Raw genomic sequence first — 27,746 nt, forward strand, 5'->3', positions numbered from 1 at the left:
CTCTCTCTCTCTCTCTCTCTCTCTCTCTCTCTCTCTCTCTCTCTCTCTCAACTTTTTCCTCCTGCTGGAACTATTCTGGAAGATAGTGAGCTTTTCCCTGCTTTGGGCATTTCTTGCAAGGTTTCTGCTTAACTACGGAGTCTTGGAAAACACCAAGCTTCCTTTGACTTCCTTTCAGCTGAGTCTGTGAGTTCCACATGTCCTGAACCTCCAAGGACTTCTATGTTGCATAGAGAATCCAGCTGGCTCCGTGTCTTGGGCACCTCATTAAAGATGTCAAAATGCTATCAACTGCCAAAAGTACATTGTAAGGTTCTCCATGGTACTGATGTCCCAGTGTGGTCTGAATATTCTTCCTCCTAGTGATCCCAGAGAGCAGGACACACAGAACATAGAGCATCACTAGCAGAAGTCAGTGGGCTTAGGTGTCTATCTCAGTGCTCCATCCTCCACCAATGCTCCTCCCAGTACTCTATGCTGAGACAGGGAAGCTGTGATGAAATCTACCCCACAGCCATGGAAAATCAGGGCTGATGGGAGGGCATGGGGCTACATATGAACTAGGGGTATGAAGAGGACTGGGTGCCACTAACAGACTGGGGAGCCATGCTGGGTGATCAGAGAAGGGTTGTGTGGAAACCCAGGCTTCAGAGACCTTTCAGAGTCCAGTGAACTCAAGCCTTATGGAGGACCTGTCCCGCTTTCTGGGACCTGCCTGCCGTCCTCTGCCAGTGTGTCCCTTCTGTGCTCTCTCATCTCTAAAGGGACTACTTATTCCCAAACACCTGTCTTTTTCCTAAAAGGCCCAGCCATAGGGTGAGGCCAGTTGTGAGGTGATGATCACTTAGCAGACAGTATGGTCCAGGCTACTCAGGAAGCACAAAGGCTAGACAGAGAACAGGTTTATAGGGGACAGACTATGTCTAGCCACTGTGACAGCATTCCAGGCACGCCAGGCTGAGCTGCCTGGGATTCCTCAGAGTGTCTATCCCTGTGGGATAATCAGACTCCACAGCCTTTGCCTCCTCCCACCCTAGGGGAGTGTGCATGGAGATAACACAGCAGAAGGGACTAGACCAAACATGGGAGGGGACCTCAATCTCAAGTGGTACTTACAGGAACCCCTTTCTCTCCAGCAGGCCCCGGAGGTCCCTGAGGCCCAGGTCTCCCTGGAATTCCGATGGGACCAGCAGCACCAGCTGGTCCTCTCTCCCCTGGAGAACCCTAAAGTGCAGTAAGAAAATGGCTTGCTTTAGAGGTTCTTGAACTATATGGGAAGACTTCCTTAAGCATCAATGGGTCATACCACTCTACCCCACCCCTACTTTAGAGGCCTCAGTGCCTCCCTGCATGACTTTCTGCAAGCATGGACTATTTGGTCTAGTACTTAAGGCTGTCATTAGGTCCCTTCTTAGCTCTTTTTCTCCCATAATCCATCTCACATAACCACTTTTCCAACAAGTGTCTGGGAATAAGTCTTATTTGTATCTGTCTTTAATGGTCTTTTCCAGAGGATTGGCATCTACCCATCCCTGTAGGGTCTGCCTGTCCACAAAGCAATCATGGATTTAGAGGAGGAGGTCCTAGACCAGGGGCCAGATACTGATGGTAACTGGGATTCAGACTAAGCTTGAGGTCACATCAAGAGGTCAACACAGCCTGCAAGCCTTTCATATGCCCTATCAAAAGGAAGGCTAGTTTCTCACCCCATCTGACTGGCCCAGTCTGGAACTTATCTAGGAGAGAGAGGTCACTCCTAAACTCAGCTAGGCTTTATACCTAGCACAGCTATCAGGGCATGAATGGCAAAGGAAGAAAAACTGACTGTCCTTATTCATATGGGAAAAGGAACAACCTCAGATATGAAGCCACAGCTAAAGGCCTGGGAGTCCAGGATCATAAAGCCTCTCGCAGTTGGAGTTCTGAGATTGATGAGGGGCTAGCAAGTTCGTGAGAAACATGTTAGGCTCCTGGACTACAGGCTAGAGATAGATCCCTTCCTTGCCTGTGCCAGGTAGCCCATCTTGCTCTAGGATACGTCCTTGAAGTTGTTAAAAAGAGTGTCTACTGACCTCTCCCTGCTGACTCAGAAGCTCCGCACCAAATGTGGACCTTCCTCCTTGCCTCCATGGTCACTTGTAGATCTCTAAGCTGCCACTTTTCTGCCGTTCCTCATACAAAGTGGCCCTCTAATTCTATCAAGCCAGCTTTCTGGCTCAGAGATACTGTCCCCCTGACACTCGATGGGGACCTAGTCATCTAGGCATGGCCTCCCAGCTCTTGTTGCCCACGGAACAACAGGTCTGTAGGATGTGGTAAGACGTGAGGCTTGACTCACCGCAGGACCTGGGGGACCAGGAGGGCCTTCACTGCCTTTGAGTCCAAGGGCTCCCTGAAAAGCAGTAAGAATATAGGTTGAGGGCCTCAGACAGAGCCCAGGGCTGTGGCCACACCACGATATCCACCTGGCCCCTCACTCACCACAGGGCCGGGGAGTCCTCGGTCCCCAGGGAATCCACGCAATCCTGGAGGGCCATCTTTCCCAGGTAGGCCAGCAGGACCTGGATCACCCTGAAAGGAGAGCCAAGGTTAACCCCACCTGGAAGCTCAAACCAACCTCCAGGACACAGGATCCATGTCTGAGGAGCAGGGTGAGTCTTCTTTCAAGATCCAATGGGGATCTAGGTTGACCTGAGCTCTCTCTAGCCCCTTGGCTTTACAGAGATTCTCTCATTTTGTTTTGATTTGGAGGTTGGGGACAGAATCCAGGACCTAACATTTCTTCTCTACTCTCATCGTGGACTTGAGCTCAACCCCTGCACACACCTGGGAGCCATGTTCTCCAGGCTGGGGAAGGGATTCCAACTGTGACTCTCTCTCGGGTCCCAGACCTGCCAAGTCCAACAGGACCATAAGAAGCTAAATAAGAGCTGCAGTGAAACCAAAGTCCTCACTTGCATAGGGTTCCTCAATGGACCCATGCCAAGCTAAGGACACCCCAGTAGCTTATGGTTAAAAAAATACGCCACTCAATCTGCTATCAGTTCAATGACCACTTCTTAAAACAAGCACTGTTGGGTTTATCTTCCCTAACACTGTAAAAGCTGGAATATCTTTCAGAATGTTCCCTGGTGAAAGGCAAACGCCTTTAATGCCAGCACTCAGGAGGCAGAGGTAGGTGGGTCTCTGTGAGTCTGAGAACAGCCTGGTCTACATGGCCTGTTTCAGGCCAGCCAGGACTACACAGTGAGACCCTGCTTCAAAACAAACAAAAAAAAAACAGCCGAGAGCCTGTGTCTTTAGTTGCCCTCAAGGAAACTTTAAGATTTTTATGCTAACGCACAAACTTTACAACCACAAATTTGGGGCACCCCCAGCCGGCTGAACAGACTATAAAAAGGCATAGTGAGAACCAGCCCTGGGCACAAGGCTGAGATATGTTCATTTTTCACTTTCAGAATCTATTTGCAGTGTGTCCATGTGAGGGGGTTTCAAAGGACTGTTCTCTACCAAATCTGTACTGGCTATTAGAGACTCAGGGCCTTTAGTCTGTTCTGGGAGCAGTGGGCTGTGAGGGGAAGGTGCACTTCACGGGGCCTGGGATGGTTTGATCCCACATTCCCCCTGTGCTCCATTTGCAGTGGGTTGAAGCCCAGCCTCAGTTCAAGAAAAAAGGATCTGAACATGTGAATTTCAGAGAAGCATTTGTTTGAGAAATTACCCATCTGTCCAAAAGGATCAAGAGAAAACACAAAGTTCTGATTCTCAAGAAAAAAATATCAGCCTGCCACGGAAGCTTCTAGAAGCTTACCTTCGTTCCTTCTTTTCCAGCAGCACCTGGGAGGCCCTGTTCACCAGGGGGCCCTGGAGGGCCAGGGTGGCCACGCTCACCCATGGGACCCGTTTCTCCTGTGGGACCCTATGGGGAGAGACAATATTGTCACATGTTCACACATTGGTTTTGAGTAAATTACAAAGGAATGATCTCTTTTTCCTGAGCCTGGGTACAGCTCTGACTATGGTAATGCCTACAGTGGGCCTACCACTGGGTACAGCCCTGACTATGGTGATGCCCACAGTGGGCCTACCACTCCTTTCTATTCTCTCTCAAGACTCCTCATGCCAACCAAAATCCAGAAGGAGAAGATGAAGCCAGGTAGACTGCAGTAGCAATGGCTGGTGTCCTCCTGCACCTGCACCTCTCTGGAGGCTGTGCTTCTAGGATGTATTCAGAAAGATGCTGAGGGCTGCCATATTTGCCACAGAGGGGAGAAGGCATCATGGACTCCAGTTCTGTGGTGACATTGGGTGTCAGCTTCTTCTAATTATGTCAGGTGTAGCTTACAAAGTGGCAAGGTAACAGATACTGGCTGTCTTTGGCTCTAAAGCTGTCAGCCCTGGCTGGAACCTATACCCTTCACTGATCTGTGCTGGTTGGAATCAGAGCCCCATGACACTGATCAGTGTGCCTCTGCTGTCCACAACAGGACAGGAAGATCCCATTGCTGCTATGCAAGTGGAATCATGGAGAGTCAAACTCCAGAGCTTAGCCCTGTTTGGTCTGGGGTCACCTGAGCTCTGCTGCTGAGCTCAGGCCATATGCTCCTGGAGTCGCCTGCTTTGTCTCAGCACAGCCCCTTTCGAGGGGTTTATCTCTTACAGTTAGCACATATTTGTCATAAGACTTGAGCTTCTCCACTAGTGGGGTCCACCCCTCTAGAAAACTGACTGTAGCCCCGTATTTCTATAATACCAGAGATCCCCACTCTAGGATGCTGAAAGGTCTCACCTGAGGGCCAACCACTCCTGGAGGGCCTGGAGGGCCAGTCTTGCCTTGGAAACCCTGTGGAGAGAGTCAGGCAGCTGAGGGCCACTGCAGCAGCGCCCCCACCCTGATGCAGTCTCAGAAGCCTGTCCCCCACCTGTCCCCAGTGGCTGTGCACCAAACTCTCCGTTTGGAGTCATGTCTTATGCTCCCCTTCCCATATTAATTTCATGGAAGTACTGGAGCCAAGTGGGTTAGCTCCACGCTGTGTCTTTGTGCTGAGAAATGGATTTGTAAGCCTGTTATCCCTCTTCATGTTACTGTGTGTTCATTTTCTGAGGACATATAAGAACCATCTCTGGGCTGGTGCTCATTAGCAACGTCGTGGGACATTTTAGCCTTTGTTATCCATGCCTCTGACTCACGGCAGGTGACTCACCAGCCTGCTCCTCTTCTTATTTAGGACAGGCAGGAGCAGGATCTGACTGCTCTCTGAAGCTGCCAGCTCTAATGTGTTACTTTAAAGTCACCTCATAGACCCTGTCTCCTCAAGGACCTGAGTGCTCATGACTAGAATGGCCCAGGCTCGCCTCCCACTCGGCTCTGCTCCCCAAATTCTCCTATGGAGCAGGAAGCTGCACAAGTCAAGCTTGATTTGGGGCATAATGGCAGAGCTGAGTAGGCACAACGAGATGCACTGACTGGTAGCTGCCAGGTTTACAAGGGTGCATCTACCCAAGGCTTCAGAAGGGCATTCTAGCTGTGCAGAGGTCATAACTATGGCATGAGGGTGAGCAGATGGATGGCTCATGGCCAGCAGGCAACAGTCTACTATCACACACAATTCACTGGCCACAGGAACCACAGCGGACTCTGCCCTATAGACCCAAGAGGGCTCGTCTCTCTCAGCCCAGCTCACACAGTGGATGGAAGTGGCCATTTCTAAGACACATTTCTCTGACAGTTAAAAGCAAAGAGTGAAGGAAAGGTCAGGAGGGAGAAGTGTCTGAGGGGAGGTGGGAACCAAAGCTGTGCTCATGGCAGTGCTAGTGGGGAGGGCAAGCAGTATCAACAGCCCTTTCATGTGGAGGAGGCAGGGAAACACAGAGAATACAAGGATGTCACCAGCACTTTGATGGCTCAGTTGCTCCAAGTCTGGCATCCTGGAGTCACAAGTGCAGGCAAGGCCATAGACATTGCTCTTTTTGAGATAGGGTCTCTTTCTGAACCCAGAATCGACTCACTGGCAAGCCTTGCTGGCTGGCTACAGTTACCCTTAGGTGACATGCCTGATGAGGAGGGAACTGCTCTTCTGCTCCTCAGTGAGAAACAGGCCTTCGGCTCCCATTAAGGAGAAGTAACGGCCATTTGTATTTATTGGAGGAGAAAAAGAGGAGAGAGAAAAAGAGGAGAGACAGAGGAGGAAGGAAGGAGGAGAGGAAGAGGAGGAGGGGGGAGGAGGAGGAAAAGAAGAGGAAGAGGAGGAAGAGGAGGAGAGGAAAAAGAAAATGAGGACGTCTACTCTAGAGAACTCCAGACAAATCTCAGAGATGGCCAAGATGGCCAACAGCAGCATGCAGCACCCCTGTTTCTACAGAGATAGCTGGACATGATAGAATTTTCTGGAAACTATACTTTTCCAAGCAAAACAGGAGGCTTAATTATCTGCAGAATGAGTCTGGGGGAGAAACGCATGCAGTATGCAAAACTCTTCTCTCTTGTCTCCTTGGAAAGGCATTAGAGGAAAATGTGCAAAGCTCTGAAGAAATGTTTTAATTTTTCTCTCTAAACAAAAGAGCAAGGCAATCTCCATTTGTCAGCCAGCACAGACTGCTCGAACACCAGCAAAGGCATAATTAAAAGACTTCACGTCCCTGTGTGCTCGAAGACAGAGGGGGACAAGCCGGCACTTCACACTTTAACAAGTGTTAAAGTAGGTATCAGGACTCTAACTGACAAGGTGGTCAAAGGCCCCCATCAGGAGTGCCAGTTTCAGCCATGAGAGCCCCCACCCCAACCCCCAGGATGCAATGACACAGGAGCCTATCAGGGAGAAATGCTTACACTGGTACAAACTGCCCTTTAATGTGGATGAGGCAGGGCCACACAAAGAGAACACACAAATGTCACCTGCACTTTGAGGGCTCTGTTACTCAAAGTCTGGAATCCCAGGGTCACAGATGCAAGCAAACATATGCATGCCTTTTTTGAGACAGGGTCTCTTCCTGAACCCAGAGCTGACTCAGTGGCTAGCCTGGCTGGATGGCCAGCCCCAGGAATCCTCTTGTTCACTTTTCCAGCACCAGGGTTATAGACTCCATGATAAGCTTTCACATTAGTGCTGGGGATATGGGGATACTCATATCTGACCCGTCAGGCACTACCCACTGAGCCATCTCATCTCTCCTGAGCAGCGTCTTCTTTACAAAGAGGCTAAAGGCCTCATTCCACTCCTTCCCACCAGCTCCCCAGGCTGAAATCTCCCATAGAGACAAAGCTGGGGTGCCCAAAGCCCTTATCATGAGGTTTTGTAGCCTAAATAACCAGCTATCCACAAGTACAGAGCCTCCCCAGGTACTTTTCCAAGTAAGGCCTGTGGTGTCCCAGCAAGGATACACTCACAGTTATCCTCAGAAAATAAAGGTTGGAGACACAGTTCTCGTGATGCCAATGCACTGTGTCCTGATGCTTTAAATATAGCCTTTGGCCAAAGCTGCTAAAACACACAAAGAGCCATTGTCAGGTTTCCACTGTGACATCCTAGGGCTCCTGCCCACCCAACAGCCTGACCTTAAGTCAACAGCAGATGGCTGGCCCATGGGAAGCCTTGCCAAGGCCTTTGGTCTTTCCCAGGGAAGAAGGATCCCCTGATTGTGCCAGGCAGCCAGCAGCATGTTGTAGACTGTGGGAGACCCAGCTAGAGAGGCCAGGTACAACCATGTCCCCAGCACTTGTAATACTCACGGTCTCCCCTCTCTGCCCAGGGTGTCCAGGGAGCCCGTCCTTGCCTGGTGGGCCCTGGGGAAAGAGTTAGAACAAGGAAGAATCATTCAGCAGCTCAGAGAAGCAGTCGACAAAAATTACCATCATTTTAGTGGCTTTCGATAAAGGAAATCACCCAGTACCAACTGGGACAGTGATTGTGGAATTAGATGTTATGGAAGAACCTCTCCCCACAATACCTATCACTTCCCCAGGGGGTCAACAGATGCACAGGAGGTAAGCCAGCTCCCCAAGCCTGAGCAGGTGAGTGGCCTGGTTGCACTGGGACCCTCAAATGTCTAGCTGGACAAACACCAAGGAGGGAACAAAACTCCAGAACTCAGAGAACCCATGAACCTCCACCTGATGAAGCTCTTTCCTTCTGTGGACCTCCCACGCCAGGGACCCTTCCCTCCCATGGGCCTTCCCCTAGCTATGGTCCCTCCCCTAATGTGGAATTTCCCTGGCCTGGACTTCTGCATGGACCTCTCATGCTTGTGTCTTCCCCTACAATAGATCCTTTGCAAACATGAACCTCCCCTGGCATGGACTTCCCCTAGCATGGATCCTCACTTTCCCTGGGCCTTCTCCTAACACAAGCCCTCCTTTGGTATGAATTCTCATTTGCTGTGGGATGGCTTCTACCATGTACTATCTTCTCTTTTGGGCCCTCCCCTGCAGTGAGTGAGCCCTGAGTGAGCCTTCCCTTGCTGTGGACTTCCACCTGGTTCCTGGGGAGGACCAGGCTTTGGTCTCAGAAATGGTCCCATGATTGAACAAAGACCTTTCCGAGGTTTTACTATACCATGTCTGCTACATTTGTGTGGTCACCCTAGACATTTATGCAAGCCTAGGCAGATGTCATGATGGTCTCAATGACAGCAGGACCTGCCATGGGAGGTCCAGACCAGGGCAAGGGCCTTGCAGGGCTGGCCTCACAGGACATGTTCATGGCAGGAGAAGTCTAACCAGACTAAATGCTCTCCCGAACAGAAGGCTTGAATGGGTGGGACACAGTCACAGCCTTAACATTTGGGCCTTGGAGGTTGTCTCCACTGCCTATCTAAGAGAGGTCCAATGTGCCCGTTCCCTCTCCCCATAGCCTAGGGAGATGGGAACACTATCAGTGGAACCCGATCTGTCACTTCCTGGGAGAAAGCACTACTTACCGGGGGACCCTTGGGTCCAGGGAAGCCAGTGGGGCCTTGGGGTCCATTGGGTCCCTGGGAACAGAGAATGTCCAGTTTGAGGAGATGTTCTTCCTGTTAGCAGCCCCCATTGTTTCCCCACTGTGGCACTGGCTGCACCTAAAAGCTTTTCCGTTTACCCTGGCCTTGCTTTCCCCATTTGACTCTAGACAAAATGAGAAGAGAGGAAGTAGGTGCTAGAGAGAAGATAGATAGACGGGTAGTAGACAAAGATAGGTAAGATAGATAATAGACAGACAGACAATGGATGGATGGATGGATAGATAGATAGAGAGAGAGAGAGATAGATAGATAATAGACAGACAGACAGACATGTAACAGATAGATAGGTAGATAGATAGATAATAGACAGACAGATAGACAGACATGTAACAGATAGATAGATAATAGACAGACAACAGATGGATGGATAGATAGATAGATAGATAGATAGATAGATGATAGATAGATAGATAATAGACAGATAGATAGACAGACATGTAACAGATAGATAGATAGATAGATAGATAGATAGATAGATAGATAGATAGATAATAGACAGACAGACAACAGATGGATGGATAGATAGATAGATAATAGACAGACAGATAGACAGACATGTAACAGATAGATAGATAGATAGATAGATAGATAGATAGATAGATAGATCCCTCACTAGGAAATCTGGTGGCCAAGATACATGGCAATACAGTCCTCTGTTTAGTATGAGGTCCAGAACTAATTTCTGTGACGTCAGGCACCTCTAGGACTAAGGCCAGGTCCAGAGGGTGGGATGAGGCCTCTCCCCAAGGAACACACCACTTCTGTGTATTAGCCACCCTTGGGCCTCAGCAAGCCTGATCCTCTCTGCAGGGCAATGTTGAGCTCCTTTACTGGCCCACCCAGGGTTAAGTGTATGTTTGGAGCCAGATTTGTCCCTGGAGGAAGACTCTTACCCGCTCACCCAGAGGGCCGGCTGGGCCATCACCTCCAGAGTTGCCCTAGGAAAGAAGAAAAAAGGTCACCATGATTGCTCTCTCAAGGTCATCCTGACTCCAGTGCAGGGCATCGTGTCGCAGCATTGAGCCTCAGCTCTGTGCAAGCCTGCCCCTGTACAGAGCCAACTATGGAGCCAGCATGAGCAGGATTGTGACATTTCCAGAACAGGTCCCCATGACTAGTTGGACACAGGCTGTACTCAGCCAAGAACACATCAAAATGACTTGAATACAAGGCTCAGCTTCAGGAGCATTCCATGTACCCAGCTGGTTCTCATGAGCTGTGTGTGTGTGTGTCTGTGTGTGTTGGGGATGGGTCAGCTCTGACTCACAGCTAATTGGAGCCTCCTCTTAGCAAGACACCCTCCCAGGAATTATTTTTTTAATATATATATATATATATATATATATATATATATATATATATATACTCGCACACATATGGTTGTTTTACTTGCACACGTGTCTGTGCATCATGCACGTGCCTGCTGTTGCAGAAAACGGCGTCAGATCTCCCAGAACTATAGTTACAGATGGTTTTGCACCACCATGTGGGTGCTGGGAACCAAACCTTGGTCCTCTGTCTCTTCAGCCCCCTATCCTTGATTTTTACTGGACAGCATGCCATGCTTGGGTTTTCCCCAGATTTACAGCAGGGGAACTTGCTTCATTCCTGGGCATGAGGGGTCCTTACAGGGGTAGGCTCAGTTTCTGTATGCACCAGAAAGAACCTTCTAGGAAAGATTTCTACAGTTCCCAGCCATCTTTACCAGAAAAAAAAATAAAAGAGGCTTCCTCACCAGACCTGAGTAGATCTGTGCTAGACTGGCTTCCTGGGTCTGAAGCCACACAAGAATTGGGGGTTGGGGAGAACTGACCTTCCTCTGTCTGTCTTGGGTCTTTTGGGGGTTACCCTTAGCATGTGGTCCAATTCACAAAGTTTGCTGAAGGATGCTTGGGCAGAATCCCCTTTACTGATGTTCAAGAAAACGGTTCTTTTTGTCATTGTTACATGAAAAGGTCACTGACCACCCTCTCATGTCTCGAAGGACCAGGGACATACCTTAGGGCCAGGCTTCCCTGTGATGCCCCGTGGGCCTCGTTCACCCCTCGGGCCCTGAACAGGTGGACAGAGAGAAGGAAGGCCAGTTAGCTCAGAGGCTTCAGACTCACAGAGCCCCACCACCTACACCCCGCATCCTTTCCCACAAGGATGGTTACCGTTGGGCCTCGCTGTCCCCGTGGTCCTGGCTTTCCAGGTGTCCCCTAGAAACAGAGAATAGGATTCGAACCGTATGGGGCACATGTGGCTGTGCTCGCATGCCACCCTCCCTGAGCTATCGAGAGACTTCACTAGTCCAGAGTGAGGCCCTCCTGGCCTGTCTGGGGGTGAATGGAAGAGTATAAGGGCAGAAATAGCAATGGGCAATGTCTGCTGCTTAGCTGGCTTGTTTGCTTCCTCTGCCTCCCTCCCTCCTTCCCTTCTTCTCGCTGCTCCTTTTAGTAGGCACAGAAATCATTACATGAAGAGAGAAGAAAGTCAACTCCTATCACACATAATTTTCTTCTGCTACTGTTAAGAATATTAGGCATTAAATTTTCATCGGGCTCTGCAGGCGCAAAGGGAAACTGCAATTTAACATATAAATCATATATCCACGTGGCCCCAGCAGCTCTCGGAGTTCAGTCCTTTTGCTGTTGCTGATCTGCATTTTCCGAACCACAGAAAGCAAACGTGTGGCATTTATTTTCTGGTTTTTACCATAGCAAGGCTATAACGGCCCGCAAGTGCACTTTACCCACAGCACACAGATGTAATGGATGGTGTGCAGAGGCTCCTGTGCTCGGAGGCTCATCCCGGGTTTATCCTGGTCTCTAACAACAAAGCTAGGTCAGCTTAGAGCGGAAGCCACAGAATGAGTCTCTCCTTAGCATTTTTATCGGGCTAACTTTCAGAAGCAAAGCAGCCTCCCAGTTTTAAAGGCATTTAATGAGACAATTCAAAGCAAATGAATTACAGTTGTTTGTTTGTTTTCCTTAATAATATACTCGTTCTTGTTACAAGGCTTGAGCTCTGTGACAACATCCTTTGGCTTCAGATAAATATTTGCATATGAAAACTAAGTAAAATGTCTGCTTTCTTCTCATGCTAAATTATGTGTGCCCTTATTGACAGTGTAAGCAACCTGACTCACCTGGGTATGTGAGCCAGGCTGGGCTGCTCACATCTCTGTCCCTCTCCCACCTTTAGCACCACCTGGATCACAATTCCCATCCTATGTGGCCTTGCAGCACACCTGGGACCCAGGTGAGCCTGCCCTGATGGTACTGGAGCATCCAGGCACCTAAGTCTTGGCAGCAGGCAAACAGTCTCGGCCCAGGTTCCATCGAGCAGCACGGTGCTCAGCAGACCATGTGGTAATTTAACCCTCACTGGAGCTTGGCCTGCCGACTGCAGCTGCTGAGCAGGCTATGCCTCCAGGACTCCCTCACAAAGTAATTGCTCAGGCGCACCTGGCCTCTAGTCCCTGCCAGGAAAGAATAGGAGGTCCCTGAAGTGGTCTTGCCTACAACTCTTCTAGAGCTGGAGTCAAGCTGATGTATAAAGAGCCTTGAATTTGTTGGGAGACATCAGTGGAGAATTCTTCTCCTGGGATTCCTTCCCCCAAGGCGCAGGGTACAGTTTCGTCATCGGACACTACTTTGCGTGTATCATGGCACTACCTTGGGCTGCAGCTGGCTTGACAGTGTAGTCTTGCTTCTGATGGTTTCCCATTTAACCTCCCACTGTCAGGCGCAGACATGAGCCACTAGCTCTGTAGAAGCCAAGTCTCTGGTAACAGAGGACTAAAGTGTATATAGGTAGCACTTGGATATGTGGCAAATGCACACGCGCACACACAAACACACACACAGAGACAGAGAGAGAGAGACAGAGAGAGAGAGAAGGAGGGAGGGAGGGAGGGAGAGGGAGAGGGAGGGAGGGAGGGAGAGAGAGAGAGAGAGAGAGAGAGAGAGAGAGAGAGAGAGAGAGAGAGAGAGAGAGAGAGAAAACCCTGCCTGGCATCCAATACTTAGAGGCAGCCTGCAAGCAAAGTTGGTTGGTCTCCCGGGTCCAGCACAGACCGGCCGGCTTCATAGCCCTTGGCCCCTATCCTCTCCCACATGGGACCAAGACTACCTTCAAAACTCTCCCCAGAGTCACCCCCATGACTAAACCCTGCCTGCCTTGGGATAAAGTCCGAGACACTGCAGAGGCAAGACCTCCATGCCATCTGCCAGCCCAGGCCTCTGCACTGGGCTTAGCCACACCAGCTTCTCTAAGCAGTTCTGCTTCCTTCTCCACCCTCACTCCCTTTCTGGTCTCAGCAGGAACATCTTTGCCTCCTAGAATTACCCAGGTCTAGGGGCTGGGTTTCTCCTTCCTTGCATGCTCATTACCCTTGAGCACCGGTTGCTGGCTGTGCCTTATCTTGTTCAGTCATTGGAGCATCCCCTGCCTGGTAAGCTCCTAGCTTAGCAAGGACTTAGGAAACGTGCAATGTAAGTGAATGAGCTGCCGTGTGTGAAGCCCCATGTCACTAAGCATAAGCAAACAACAGGGTAACACAGCCTGATCCTTCAGGTTGGTGTTCATTCAGGATATGATTTTGTACTCAAGGCTGTTTGCAAGGCTAGCCCAACCTCCAGTATCCATGGCCATACCTTGTGGGAAACCAGCCATACCTTGTGGTCCAAGGATACCCAATTTTCTATTAGGCTCTTGCTTAGGCAAAGCAACAATCCATGAGCGCCCCATTCTGTCTTTAGCATATTCCACGCCTGTGAGACCCAGGACCACTTTTCGCAGGGAGAACCTCCAAATATTTTAGGGCACAACCCTCCCCCCAACCACTAGTCAGATGACTCTAGATAGAAAGACTGAGAGGGGCAGATGATAGATGGATAGACGGATAGACGGATAGACAGATGATAGACGGATGAAAAGGACATTGAAGATATGTAGAAAAATGAAAGATGATAAAGGGACTACGTGAGAGAGAGGTAGATGGTGGCAATAGATAGTGTCCTCTCTGTGTGCTTGCTTCCGGGACAGCCCTACTTTCCATATTGTGAGGCCAGTAGCTACCGGCTTGTCTGCATGGTCTCAGCTACCCTGAAATCATTCCCTGGCTTTCAAGAGCACATAGACTCTGCCTTACAGGTGGCATATGGCATTCTGATGAAGCAATGTCCCATGAGGAAGACCATGTGGGCTCTGTGTCATGAAGGAAAGGCAGCCAGGAACACTCTCTTCTGTGTTCCCAGCCACAAACGGCTTCTCTGTGCCCTACATGTCCAAGGCCCATGATGACCATCACACTCCATCTCCCATTGAGCTACCAGTGTTTAGGCTCTGTGACACTACCCAGAGGCATCCAGGAGGGCTTCTGCAGGGAAAGCATGAGTCAACAGCAACAACACAGTAGGTAGGTGGATATCATGACCTCCAAGTGGAACCTCAAGAGACCTCTGTGAGGATAACATGAGGAACCACCTGTGTCATGCCCTGCCCTATATTTATAACCAGGGTTACTTCCAATGGGAACTGTAGGTCTGGGAGTCACTGTGCACCGACCCAAGGTGATACAGACCTAGCCTCCAGGAGGTGGCGGATCTCAAAAGAGAACAAAATAATACCCTCTTTCTCCCTGTAAAATTAGGATGCAGGAAAGTCTCCCAGAAAAAGAAGAATCTGGAGGAGCCCCAAGAGCTTCCTGGCTCCTGTCCATCAAAAGTCTCCATTTTCCCAGTATGTTCTTCCTTCTTACTACTGCCTCTTCCTATCACGGTGCCTCCATAACCTAAAGGCCTAGAGCTCAAGATCTGTTACTTCTGAAAAGTGCTTCTGATAACAAGTGGAGAAAAATCAACAGGGCATTGACCAGAGAGCCAACACCTACACATCAAGCAACCACAGTTCTTACCCTGCCACCCTTCTCTCCGTTGGCGCCTGGGAAGCCAGGGAATCCAATAGAACCCTGCAAGAGAATTGAAGGAAGATGAAACAGGGCCACCAAGCAAGGCATGAGGGCCACACTGTCATGCTCACTAGGGAGAGTCCTTCCTACAGTTCACATACACACTTATCCACTGATCAGATCTGCTTTGTAGCCAATCATCTATGTAAGATCCGCCCCCAGCTAGCCACCCTACTACTCACCAACCCGTGGAATACCCACTCACTTACCTTTTTATTCTCCTATTGTCTATTTGTCCAGCTACCCACCACCCACTCAATAAATAGTTCCTGAACATTCTCCAGACCCCAAATCTAAACCCCAAAGCTAAGTCCTAGCATCCTGTGTTCTGTTCTGCTCAGCCACACACAGAGGGTGTGTGATGGCAGCTGATGTTTAGGGTGATGCATGATGGGAGAACAGGCATTCCTGAGGCTCCCTGGAAATGGGGGTTGCATCTCACAGTCTGTCCACTGGTCCTGCTGTCATACTCTGTGACCTGTCCATAACACCTGAACTTAAGTGGCAGTTTGTAAATCCAGGCACGGACTGTAGTATCTAACATTGTCACTTCTATAGACACACAGGGGCCAAATATGGTCTTCAAGACTTTGATCTGCCAAGCACTCAAACTCCCTCTATGTACAAAAAGACATCACAAGGGCTCCCCAAGGACATACCCAGGGCAGCCAACTACCCATTGGTGTGGGTGCTGTCTACTGCCCTTTGTGAGTCTCTGCCCTCCAGGTGGCTGACCACCCTGACCTGAGAACAATCCTATCCTAGGAGTCTGCTGGCTTCCATGCTTTGCCTTCCTCCTCTGTGTCTGCCTGGCCACCCAGGCAGGAGGTTGAAACAAAGGGACCTAGGGCAGATAACACAGAACTCCCAGGCCGCTGTGCTGTCCATTGTTCTAGTCATAGCCTGAGAACAGAGTTTCTCACATCCCCAAGGCAGCCAGCACTTAGTCATAGCCCACTCTCTGCTCTCAGATGCCTCCTCTCCTTTTCTCTCTTCCTGAGAAAGGGACCTGAAGAGAAGAAAAGCCAATGTACTGGGAGCCCATCCCAACACTCAGGTGGGTGGCTCTCGGCGGGGGCTACATTGAAGTCACATTTAAGGGACACTCTCCTGCAAGCTAGGTGTGTGTCCACACAGAGCAGATGGGAAGATAGGCTACCACTTGCCCACACAGCCCTTCCTCCTTCGGTTGGCAGGCAGCAGAAGGGTGGGGATGCAGATCTGGGGTGGGCTGGCTGCATGCTGCTAACCAGGTCTCCAGCACAGGGGGCAGTTATTATTTAAGGAGGAACCATGAATAATAAAATGTGGGATGAGAAGAAAATAATGTTCTCACTGATTTCCAAAGCCTTCAGGACCTGTTCCACTTAAGCCTGAACGTGTGCAGATGAGACAACGGTTGTCCCTCTTTTCTGCTCTTTATAAACACTGTCTACACTTCCAAAGTGAAGTGGGGCTAAGAGGAGGCTGGTGTGGATAAGCTGGGGACTAAGCATCCCCAGAAGGCCACCAAGGGTAGTTTCTACCCTCTTCTCTAAAAGGCTCAACTCATTGTGCAAGTGCTTTCTTTGAGCTTGGTCAAATTAACACCAAAGGCTGCCTGGAGACTATGAGATCACAGCGAACGCATTGTTCCACCGTAGCACAGAAGCCACACAGAGGTAGAGAATGGAAGAGGGGGTCTGGAGTGTGTGGGGTGCCACATGAGACAGTGCCTGCCAGGACATACTTAGTAGGGCTTAAATTACCTTTGGCCCTTGTCTTCCTGGGTACCCTGGTAATCCGGGCACTCCAAGCTTTCCCTAGGAGCAGGAAAAAAAAAGACTCATAAATCATAAACATGACTATTCCCAACCTTGTTCTGTAAGCAGGGGGCAGTGATGCGCTCTGAGAGGAGCTACAGTAGGCTGGAGGGTTGGCGTGCAGAGGCACGGGTCTTCCCTGGAACTGAGTGGGTCTCTATGCCCTCAGGAAGTAAGATGTGCCGATCCTACCAGCATGGGTGGAAACAGGCAAGGACCATGCTGCCAAACAAGCAAGGAGATGGGTGCCATGGCCAGGAAGAATATTCTTATCTGTGGGGATTCTGAATACAATGTAAGAGTTCTAGCCACAGGGCCAGGTGTAGTAGGAGGCTTAACCGCTCCTTAAATCCCCCTCCTCCCCAGGTTTCTGGGGCAAGATGTGGGAGGTGCTGCTGCTATAGGGTAGTCCAGGATGCCAGCGCCTAGTGGAGCCTCATGCACATGTCATGATGTCAGACTGTAGTGAGAACATTCTGTCACCCTCAAAGTGGAGGCAGGATTTGATAGGGATGGGTACTCAGGTGTGGCTTGGGTGAGACCCCTAAGACGCACACACACCTACTGGGAGAGGTGACAAAAGGCTGGGGGTAGTGGTACGGGCTATTCAGGAGTCCCACTACCCATGCTGAGCACAGACGGGGCCATCTGGCACTCAGAAACCTCTAAGCATAGTATTGTAAACACAAACCTTCTCCCCAGTGGGTCCCAGGGGACCAGGATCACCATTGGGACCACCTCGACCCTTTGGGCCTTCAGGACCATCTTCTCCTCGGGGACCAGGTGGGCCGATCTCCCCCTGCAATCAGGAAAGAGGAGGTTAGGGAGATCTTTCCCAGTCTCCACCCCCAACTGACCCCTCCTACCACCTTGGAGTAGGGCTGCTCTCTGGCATGACATGCTGCTGCTCTGTGCAGCATGAGCCGCACTTGTCTGGCCTCTCTTTGAAAGCTAGTGGCAAATCCAAGGTATAGCTGGACTGTTGTCACCTCTCTGCACTAAATGCTGCCATGGCTGCCATCTCTTCTTCCTGACTCCTCTGTCTTGTTAAGGGACTCTTGGCTAAAATACCTGGTTAGCAGTAGTGGCTCTGAGTTGATCTGCCCTGTATTAGTCTGGGTTCTCTAAAGGAACGGTAACCGTTCCAGGACATGTCCCAAAAGGCCCACCCAGAGGAGTGTTCCTTAGTTGATCCAGACCCAATTGTTACAGTCCCCAAATTCACCTTCTTCTGAAGCCTCAGGAGGCATCAAGGGACCTCTCCGCAACTGGGAGTGATCTGGTTACACCCACACCCAGGAGACCCAGAGACTTCATCCAGTAGTGTTCCTAGTTGCAGGCATGAAGTCTATGCTTAAACCAAGAGGGACTTCAACCCACTCAGGCCACAGAAGCACTGTGCTCAGCTCCAAATCGTATCCCTGGAGCTCTTAGTGACCTGTGCCTGAGTCCTCCTCTGACTACCTGCTTCCAAGAGCAGCTGCAGACAGATGGATGACCCTCACATCAAAACAGACTTCTCAGAGTCCACTGACGTCAGAGCTCCTGAGCACCAACTGACCCACAGAGCTAAGAAGTCCTTGTCCTTGGAAAGCACCCCTTTAACCCATTAATCCTTTAGGTATTCACACCTGAGCAACTACAGAAAGCCCAGAGCAAGGCTCTACAGGTAAAGAAAGCAAACGATAGCACCTCCTCTCCCAACTCACCCTCACCTACTGAAAACTGATCTGTGCTCCCAGGAAGCGTCTTTTATGTGATTCACTACGTTTGTCTGTCTATCTGTCTTGTCTGTCTGTCTACCTATCATCCCCTATCTCCCATTTCCAAATCATCTCCAACTCATCTCTTTATAAACACCAAACTGCCTGCAAGCTCACACCTATCCTGCTGCCTCTGTCTCCTGACATTGATTACAGGCATGCACCGCCACACCCGTGCCTCAGTTAAGTGGACTCTAATTGTGTGTGCCAGGTCAGCAGAAAGGGAGAGTCAAAGGGACTTCTTCCCCCCAGCCAGAGGCACTGAGAACCCTTCACTTGGAGGAGACCTGGGCAGTCGCCCTCAGCAGCAGCATAAGAGAGCACCAAGTCCCTTTTGTATTCTCCTCCTCTGACAGACATGCAGGTAGCTTCAGACATTCCCCATTAGGTTGTGGCAAAGTGTCAAGTTGTGTAGGCCCGCTCGTTCTGGAATGCTGAGCAAAGGTACTCTCAGGGCTCGCTATGAGGATAATTACACAATTAGACAACAGGCCTGAGTTAACCAATAGACGGCACTCGGGTGTGTGCAACAGCTGGGCTACCAGGCGCACAGTGTGTCACCTTCTGTCAGGCTTTGAGTTATTCTGAAGTTGTGGGGAAACCTCTCAGCAGGAGCTAACAGATGACTCTGAGATCAACTCCTAGAAACTGCCCTCAGTGCCACTGTTAACCCCTGGTTCATTGTGCTTGCTGTGATGGGACCCCACCCGAGCAAGCCATGCCCTTTTCTGCACCAACAGCTTTCTCTGGAGCTCGGATGGGCAACCTATCAGAAAGCAGGCTGTGGGACTTCACCCATGGCAGGGCATTGGGATTGCATGGGCTTCAAAAGTGACTTGGATGCATCCTGGGGATCAAGAAGGTCCAGGATCTCAGCAAACCCTCTGGAGGGTTACAGGAAGGACTGTAGACCCTCAATAGCACATAGTCCTGCCAGTCATCTGCTACATCTTGGGCAGGGGCTTGCTTATGGGCCTGTGTGGAGTGCTTCCACCCCCTCTTTCCTCTTCATCCTCTGAAGTCAAATTTCTCTGAATCCAGGGTCCCCAGACCTCACTAAGCCACCTGTCCAGCACCCAGGGTATAGTGCCAATGACCATAGCTGTCCTTGGAGTTAGCACAGGTGAGAGCTGCCCTGGCTTTGGAGTGGAGAATGAGGAGCAGGCTGGAGAGCACTGCCCAGAGGCCCTGGGCTCCAGCCGTTCTGTCCTCAGACAAGGATTCTGCAGAAGGCTTTGCTTCCCTTCTGGTAAGCTGCTCTGTGGTCCTGAATACCCCAGGCTTACATGCAGGTCCCCAAACCCACTCTTGTCCCTGGCCCAAATCCTAGGCCCACAACACTCACCCGGTCACCCTTTATTCCCATGTCGCCTTTAAACCCAGGGAAGCCATCTTCACCCTGAACAGAAACAAAGGATACATCAGTCTGCAGAGAAGTCCATTCTACAGCACTCCTGTCCACTCACAATGGGAAGGCACAACACAGAGCCCCCAGACAGAGGCAGGAGAGCTGTCCAGGGAGGAAACATCCAGCCTGGACAGAAGGAGGCTTGCATACCCAGAGTCTTTACCCATCCCTTAGACTTGCTACAGTATACATGATGTATCAAAGCCACGGGTCCTCAGCCACCCTTCTCCCTAGAGTCATCTTAATCTGCTTTGCTGGGCCATTTGGAACAGTCAGGAACTTCTGTGGTAAGGCAGCACCCCCAGGTAACCCAGTCACATTCTTCCAAGAATGTAATGAGACACATCCTGCCTTGTGAAGACAAACAAGACAAGATAAAGCAGTAAAGCTAGGACTCTGAAAACCATCTTCAAAAAGACCCTCCAGTAATAGAGTATCCCAACAGAATGGGAAATCTGGGACATGGGGCTTGGAAAGAGTCCTGGGGATCAAGTAGGCATCTGCTCCTAAGAGGATTCTCTTTTGCCCTAAACCCCTATGAGGTCCACATATATTCTTGGCTGAATTGGTCAGAAGACAAACCCATTCTCCTGACCCTGCAGAAGAAGCCCTAGGATTCTACTCTGTTGGGGTTAGGGGGTGCCCTAGAAATAGTGGAAAATGGAAGACCTTCTTGCCTGCTCTTCCCAAAGGGTGGCCAGGTAGTTAGCACATATTGAAGCTCAAGGTAGACTACACAGGGTCTACCTTGAGCTGTTCCCACCCATAGCCCTTAAAGCAGACTCTAGAGAATAGTTTTCAGGCTATCAGATCACCCAGGAATGGAGGCCAAACATGTCCACAGGTGCCCAGTGAGAAGCAGTGTATACCTTCTAAGCACAAGCAGATGCAGGTGCCAGCAGTTAGAGCTCAGGCTTGAAAGTCTGTTCTCACAGCCTTCAGACCCCAGTGTCCCGGGGAGCTCCAGAGCCTGCCACAAAGGGCAACCATACCCAGTAGCTATAGCCAATAGGATGGAGCTCAAGATGGACAGATCACATGCAAATACCAGGTCTCCTACCACCAAATAGAAGGGACAGAAATGGCTACCTGCTGCACACAGTTCCACAAGGCTCAGGGTGTCTCATCAGCCAGAGGTACTGAACACTCTGACGATGGCATTCAGGGTGCCATTATTTAGCTTTGTATTAACCAAGATGATCTGTACAGGCCTGATATGCAGCCTTGGCCATGGCAGGCAGCACCACATTCTGCAATGTGGCTTACATGTTAAGTGTCAGCGGGCTGGACATGTCTTCACATGTCTTGGCTTTGAGCCCTGAGACTGGACTGTAAACTTAGATGGACTCTGGGCAGGAATTCTGGGCCTCTCAGGTGAAAACTGACCACCATGAGGACCTCTGCCTGCGAGGGACCTGCAGGGAGAGATTTGGGGGAGCAAGGTATGTGAATACAGTCATATGGCCATTCTAGGGCCTCCTTGGTAAATGCTCTGGGCCAGCCCAGGGAGATGCTGTCAGTACCATGGTCCTCAGCTTCCTTCAGGGTGGTATCAATTCCCCTCCACATTCAGAGGCAACCCCACTGGATTCTGTACCATGTTGAGCCAGCTCACCCTCAAGGGGACAGATCCTTACCTTCTCCCCCTTGGTGCCCTTCAGACCACGGATGCCATCTGCCCCCTGTGCAAGCAAGAAAAACGAGTCATCATAAACACGCATGGCCCAAGAGGGAACAGCTCCCACAGGCAGTATGTGCCAGCCTTAGATGAGCCCTCATCCAACATACCTCCATCTCTGGAGGGAGAGGTATTTCCTGTTCTCTCATTGATTGATAGGGGCTCATATGAGGCCCCCACTGCTCTTAACTCCTACACTGGCCTCTGACTTCTGCACAAACATCCAAACTTTCCCCTGACCAATTACTCAAAGGTCTGATTTTGCCTTTCTAAAGGCCCAAACCCCTGCCAACAGTTTCCTATGCTAACACGCCTGCCTGTTCTAGGAAGAGTCCTTCAATCCTGCAGCTATGAAGAACTCAATGCAGGCAGGCAGGTTAAGATCCTGACTTTCTATGGCCTCTGAGGATGTCCCAGAACTTCTGTGTGGGACAGAAGTTTCTCCATCTGGAAGTGGATTGACAAGGACTCCAGCCTTATTTCTACTGTTGGACAAGGATGATCTGAGAGTTCTCAGGGTAGTGACCAGTGCAAGTGAGACATCCGAGAGACAATAGCTGTGCACCATGTGTTTGTGTTGATTCTACATTACCATCAAAAGGTAACATGGTATTGCACCAAGTAATGCCACAACAATGAGTGTGGCTGGCCTCTGTCCAGGGTGGACCACATTGAATCCCTGTTAGACACAGCTCTAAGGACACACGCATGCCAGGCCCCCTTTCTTTCATTCTCAGTGGTCCCAGCCCCTCTGCTGACAGAGGCGAAATCATAAAACCTAGTAACAGACGGAACCAATAGACAGCTTCAAGGTCTATGCCTTTTGACCTTGGGGTCCTGAGAGGGGTGACATTTACCTACATGGACTCACTGTTGACTCCAGGAGCTGCCTCAAGCCACCTCTGCATAGGACCCCAGAGGAGTCACATGGCTCAGTTTCTTCACGATTGAGGCTGCAGCTTGGGCCTGAGCCACCTTCTGGACCCAGGTGCCACCAGCTGCCCTCTGCTGGCCAGAGATACACATAGGCTTGGTAGTTCTGAGTTTGGGGCTGAGAAGAGCTTTAGAATGAAGGGTGGAAACATACAGACCCAGGAACCAAGGCTGTAATCTAGACTTTGACACAGGAGGTAGGAGCTACAAACCAGGTGCACAGGTACCCTGAGACCTTAACCACTGGCAGGAAGGAGGGCTTGGAGCATCAAAAGACAAGCCCGTTGTTGACAACATCCCTACTCGGTATCCCATGATGCATGGCTTAGAATGTGGAATGGAGGAGCAGGAAGACAGCTACCGAACAGGAGGAATCTGGACAGCAGTTGGGTCCGAGCAGCTCTGGCTCACTCATCCCAACACTGAATAAATGGATGTGGGTTGACAGCAGAAGGGGTGCTGACTCTAGAGAGTCTGCTCTGTGCTTGCTCAAACCCAAATCAATGGTGGGCAGCAAAATGAAAACTGAAGAGGGGCCTAGAGCAGACATGGAGATATCATGACATGTCCACAGAGTCTGTGAGCAAGGCTTGTCACATGTACCCAAGTAACAGGAGTTTAAGAACATCTGTGGTCTAACGGACCGAGGAAGGTGCAGTGTGCCCTGTCTGGCCAGCTGTCTTGGAACCAATAGTTTCTGAGCACTGCTCTTTTCCTGAGATGCTGTCTGGATATCTAGAAGTCTCCAGAGAAGACAGTGGGTAGTCTGTTCAGGCGGTAGCTAGAGCCCACTCACCATCTCACTCTTCCATGGTGGAGAGAAAGAGAAACAGAAGAACCCAGCAGAGATGAACTCTCAGGTCCAGCCCTGCTGTCAGACCTGCAAACCCAACTGTTCATGACTCTGAAGCAGAAGGATGATGAGTTTAAGACCAGACACCTAGGCAGCTTAGTGGATTCTTCCTCAAAACAAAGAGTAAAAAGATTTAGCTTGGTGGTTGAGTGCTCCTGGGATGTGGGTAAGTCCTGAGTTCATCTCTTGGTGGAAGTTAGGGTAAGGCGTGAGAGAAGCTGTCTGCTCTTTCCACCTTAGGGGGCTGCAGCAGGAAGAGCCAGGTTGTGAAGCAGAAAGCCACCCTAACTAAATGATGACCTACTTGCACTTTGACCTTGAACTTCCAGCCTCTATTGCAAAACCCTACAGCATGGGATTTTTCTTACAGCAGATAGGCCATGACAGAACCCTATCTTGGGAAGAATCTGGTAAGAAATAATCAGATCTCTCTACCCTAATGGTGACAGCTCCCACACCTACCTCTGCTGTGCCCATGGGCCTGGCACTCATGAGGTGGCCAACACCATGTCTGTTCCCAAGAGCACAAGGGGTGCGACTATCTCTTTCTCTTGCGAAAACTGTCTTAACGCTTGCTTTCCTCTCTGCTTCCAAGTCTAACTGGATTGTTCGTGTTATGAGTGAATTTTAATCAGTTAGATAGGTAAGAAGAGCATTCCCCATAAACAGTTTAAAGTAAACACCTTCCAGCTTGCAGAGGAAGCCTTACACAATTAGCCATGTATGGGAGCTCAAAGGCTTGGGGTAGGCGACAGGAATTTGTACGATAAACACATGTTAGAGCGCCTATAATCAGCACTGCTGCTCAATTATGGCCCTCAGAGCCTTCAGTGGCCACCATGCTAGGAAAGCATGCTTCAGGAGGAGCCTGACCTGTCCAAGGTTGCCATCCTCAAGAGGTCACTCTTAAAACTAGAATGTCTGGGTTTTTGAGGCATGGAAATAGGGTCATTTGGGTTCAAGTCTAGACAGAGGTACCATGCTTGGAGGGATTCTGGACAGTCTCCGAACACTGAGGTTGTGAGTTCTCCACCCTCCATACCCCAGGGCAGCTGTATACTTTGGGTCTGCATCAATGCTGGACAGAGAGAAAGTACCACAAGGTACATGGGTGAGGGCAGTGGCCTGGGTTATGTTTATATAACTTCTTCAAACTTAAGTCGTTTTGTGGTGTGCTTGTGCATATGCGCACACTCACAGGGGGCACCCCTGTGTTTCCCTTCATGTCAGTGTGTAGGAAGGGGTTGTTATCTTTTTTGCTAGGGGCTGTGGTGGGGTTGGGGGAGAGCCTGGAGCTTTGAGATGCTGCAAAGTGCCTGTTATAGTGAAGGAAGAGACCCTGTCTACGCTCATCTTCTACACAGGAATGTGCCTTCGCCCCAGGAACCTTGAAACTCAAGATTAAATCATGCAGCTCAGAGCAAACTCAGTTAGTGCTGAAGGGACAAGGGGGACCTTGCTCTCAATATTGCTGTGGAACTCTGTGTCCCACTTAACAAGGTTCCAGGAATTTCTACCAGCAGAAACACGATTGTAAACAAATGGATGTCTCTCACAAACGCTGCCTCCTGGGGATTAGAGGACATACTAGTCTTTTCCTTCTTCCAACATGTCAGTGGCTCAAAGGATTGTTTCAGTGCTTCCCCAGGCTGGCCATGGCCCTGTCTCACAAGATCCACATCCTGTGAGAGGCTCCAGAGGTCAGCCTGGTACAGACATATGGTAAATACAAGAGGGTAGTCAGCAGAGTGCCCCTGCATCTTCATAGGCTGACCAGGAGGTCATCCCTCACCCTGTAGCAGTCTGTCCCCTAGCTGGCAGGCAAGATCCTCATCTGCTCAAACATGCTGTCTAGGGTCCCAGCATGTGCATCCTGAAGTGGGGAGCTAGGCTACTCTAATGTGGCTGAAGCAGGGCTTAACAACAGAAGCTTCCAGGAACCAGCCAGGTCCATACACCCATACCACCCTGACTTCCATGAAGACCCAGAGCTGCAGAGTTCCTCTTACCTTGACTCCACGTGGACCTGGGTAGCCGATAGGACCCTGGGGGCCCGGAGGACCCTAAGATCAGAGGGAAAGAACATTAGCTTCTTTCAGGTGTGAGTACCTGGGCAACCTCTGAGGAAGCCCAGGAAGCAGCCTTATGGGAGATGCAGGAGGCACTGCCTGTGGTCCTCACTGGTACTGATGCTGATGATGGAGACAGTGGGTGGTGTCTTTCAAAGAGCAAAAATGTCTGAGGACAGTCAGATGCTGTCTCCAGGAGCCTTCAGGAGGCCAGAAAGGGATGAGAGAGTGAGGTTACCACGTAATATAAGAAAACACAAACACAACACTGGGTTGAGAAAAGACAGGGTCATTAAAGTAACATGTTTCCATCCTAGGGACCTTGAGGTGAGGCAATTTTCAGCTGAAGGGAACAAAGGTATAAGGAAATGGCATCCTTCAATAGTCAAAAGCCCTTTCCCATGACTGACTGAAGCTTAGAGTTCAGGCACTGCTCCTCCCCTACCCCATGCCCCAGCCACCATCCTGCTTAGGAGACCAATACAGAGACTGGCTGCTGAGGCAGGGCGCAGTAGGTACCTACCTGACCTCCTTTCTCTCCTGGAGGACCTTCTTTGCCAGGGTGCCCCTGTCACAAGAGAGAAGGTCTTAATTAGTTAGCCACCTACATTAGCAGTCTTTGTGTTCCAATCCCCCAGCTCTGCCCTCTACAGGGGCGGGGAAATAAAAATCAAGGACTTCTGTACAGGCAACCAAGCCACTTCAGTCCCTCAACCTTGGCTGCTTCATCTGCAAAATGGGAAGAAGCGGTGTGGCCCTGAAGTTGGCTGATCATGAAAGGGACAATGTCTGATGACAAGAGTGTGTAGCAGGCTATCCTAAGGCTACCCTACCCTCCAGGGCAGACTTCACAGACCACAGGGGAGATTAGGCTCAAAGTTACACTAGCCAGATGAGCCCACCAGATAATGAACTTAGGACAAGACTTCTGGGTCCTGAGTTCCAGGACCAGCAAGTTCCAGGACCAGCAAGGGTCATGATGGCTGCCAAACACAGCAACTGGCTGTTTGGGGAAACTGAGGGCAGGCAGGTAGGGCAGAAAGAAGGCCATCTTGTCACCTGACTGAGTGCTTCAGTACTTCAGATTGCCTCAGTCACATCCCAGAGTGTTCCTGGGTCCTGAGAAGCAAAGGTGAGAGGTGGACCTACAGAGGCACCTGAGGCAGCTGTGTCCTCTGACCATGTCCCACCTACCTGCACCTGGACTAATTCCATCCTCCACAATGCGGCACAGGGTCTGTGCACCAGACTGTCCCTGGGGTTAGAGCCACAGGGAGAGAGGACAGCAAAAAGGCTGTGCTCACTGTGACATGCCGTCTGGCTACCACCTTTTCTAGGCAATGGGGAGAGGCTCAATACTACCTTGGATACATTGAAACTATTGTGCAAGCTTGAGCAAGTCCCTTGCCCTCTCTAGGCCCATACTTCCTCAGGTGAACAAAGAAAAGACAGACACATGCTCTAGCTTGACTGGGTTAAAGATGTGGGGTCCTGTTTCCAGACAGGAAGAGCTGGGCTCGTGCTTCAGTGCTTTTCTTGGTTAGAAAATTGATTTTATAAAGAGCCTAACAAGTGAGCTGGGACTCAAAGTTCCCATGTGGAAGTCCAGTGTCCTTGGAGGGAAACTGAGGCACCCACTGGTGGATTATGGCTGCTGTTCTGGCCCAGAGGACAAGCTGGACCTGCCTTTCAGATCATCCTTGTGGTTGGTCCATGTGCCCTACACATGCCTAAGGTACCAGAGGTTCTTGGTTGCAAGACTGAATGTAAGACACCAAGGAGAGGGTGTTCCACCACAGGCAGACCTGTGGTCTTCTTCTCAGTGCCCACCCACCACAGGGATCTGCTCAGGAGTCAGGGTGGGTGGGCACCACGAGACGTCATAAGCCAGAACATGTAGTGAGGGTCACTAGAGAACCCAGATGTCCTCACCATGTGTAACTCCTTCGGGACCATGCTGGAAATTGCATGTGCTTACGCCACAGAGAGCCCCAGAGATACCAAGCAAAGATTCCCTAGGCATTCAGCAAGCAAAGCAGAGTGTGAGGGACAGCAGCTGGGGCACACTGTTGCCATGGCTGCCCAGGTGCCTTAGATGGATCTCAGCTGTGTTCTAGAAGGAAGCGACTGCTGTGGGGAGGCCCAGGGCTCATTCTGTAACCATGAGGTTGGGGAGAATAGAAAAAAATTTAACACTGACAAATCTTCCTGCTGTGCTAAACTAGGCTATGCTCGCACATTCTCTCTCTCTCTCTCTCTCTCTCTCTCTCTCTCTCTCTCTCTCTCT

The 27,746-nt window shown here is 50.3% G+C and overlaps 1 protein-coding gene across 2 annotated transcripts in view; it reads right to left on the reverse strand.

Moving 5' to 3' along the window:
* The window catches only part of Col5a1 (collagen type V alpha 1 chain), a 152,156-nt gene that overhangs the window by 32,807 nt on the left and 91,603 nt on the right, over positions 1-27,746 (reverse strand). For both annotated transcript variants that reach the window (XM_028757100.1, XM_028757101.1), the window contains exons 26-42: positions 25,983-26,027; positions 25,400-25,453; positions 21,564-21,608; positions 19,864-19,917; positions 17,447-17,554; positions 16,702-16,755; positions 14,900-14,953; positions 11,154-11,198; positions 10,996-11,049; positions 9,891-9,935; positions 8,917-8,970; positions 7,730-7,783; positions 4,790-4,843; positions 3,812-3,919; positions 2,482-2,571; positions 2,339-2,392; positions 1,117-1,224 (exon numbers count right to left, since the gene is read on the reverse strand). In XM_028757100.1, coding sequence (XP_028612933.1) covers positions 1,117-1,224; positions 2,339-2,392; positions 2,482-2,571; positions 3,812-3,919; positions 4,790-4,843; positions 7,730-7,783; positions 8,917-8,970; positions 9,891-9,935; positions 10,996-11,049; positions 11,154-11,198; positions 14,900-14,953; positions 16,702-16,755; positions 17,447-17,554; positions 19,864-19,917; positions 21,564-21,608; positions 25,400-25,453; positions 25,983-26,027 — 1,080 coding nt within the window. The remainder of the gene's footprint in view (positions 1-1,116; positions 1,225-2,338; positions 2,393-2,481; positions 2,572-3,811; positions 3,920-4,789; positions 4,844-7,729; positions 7,784-8,916; positions 8,971-9,890; positions 9,936-10,995; positions 11,050-11,153; positions 11,199-14,899; positions 14,954-16,701; positions 16,756-17,446; positions 17,555-19,863; positions 19,918-21,563; positions 21,609-25,399; positions 25,454-25,982; positions 26,028-27,746) is intronic.

This window comes from Grammomys surdaster, unplaced genomic scaffold (genome assembly GCF_004785775.1).
Source record: "Grammomys surdaster isolate TR1022 unplaced genomic scaffold, NIH_TR_1.0 126133, whole genome shotgun sequence".
Lineage (NCBI taxonomy): Eukaryota > Metazoa > Chordata > Mammalia > Rodentia > Muridae > Grammomys > Grammomys surdaster.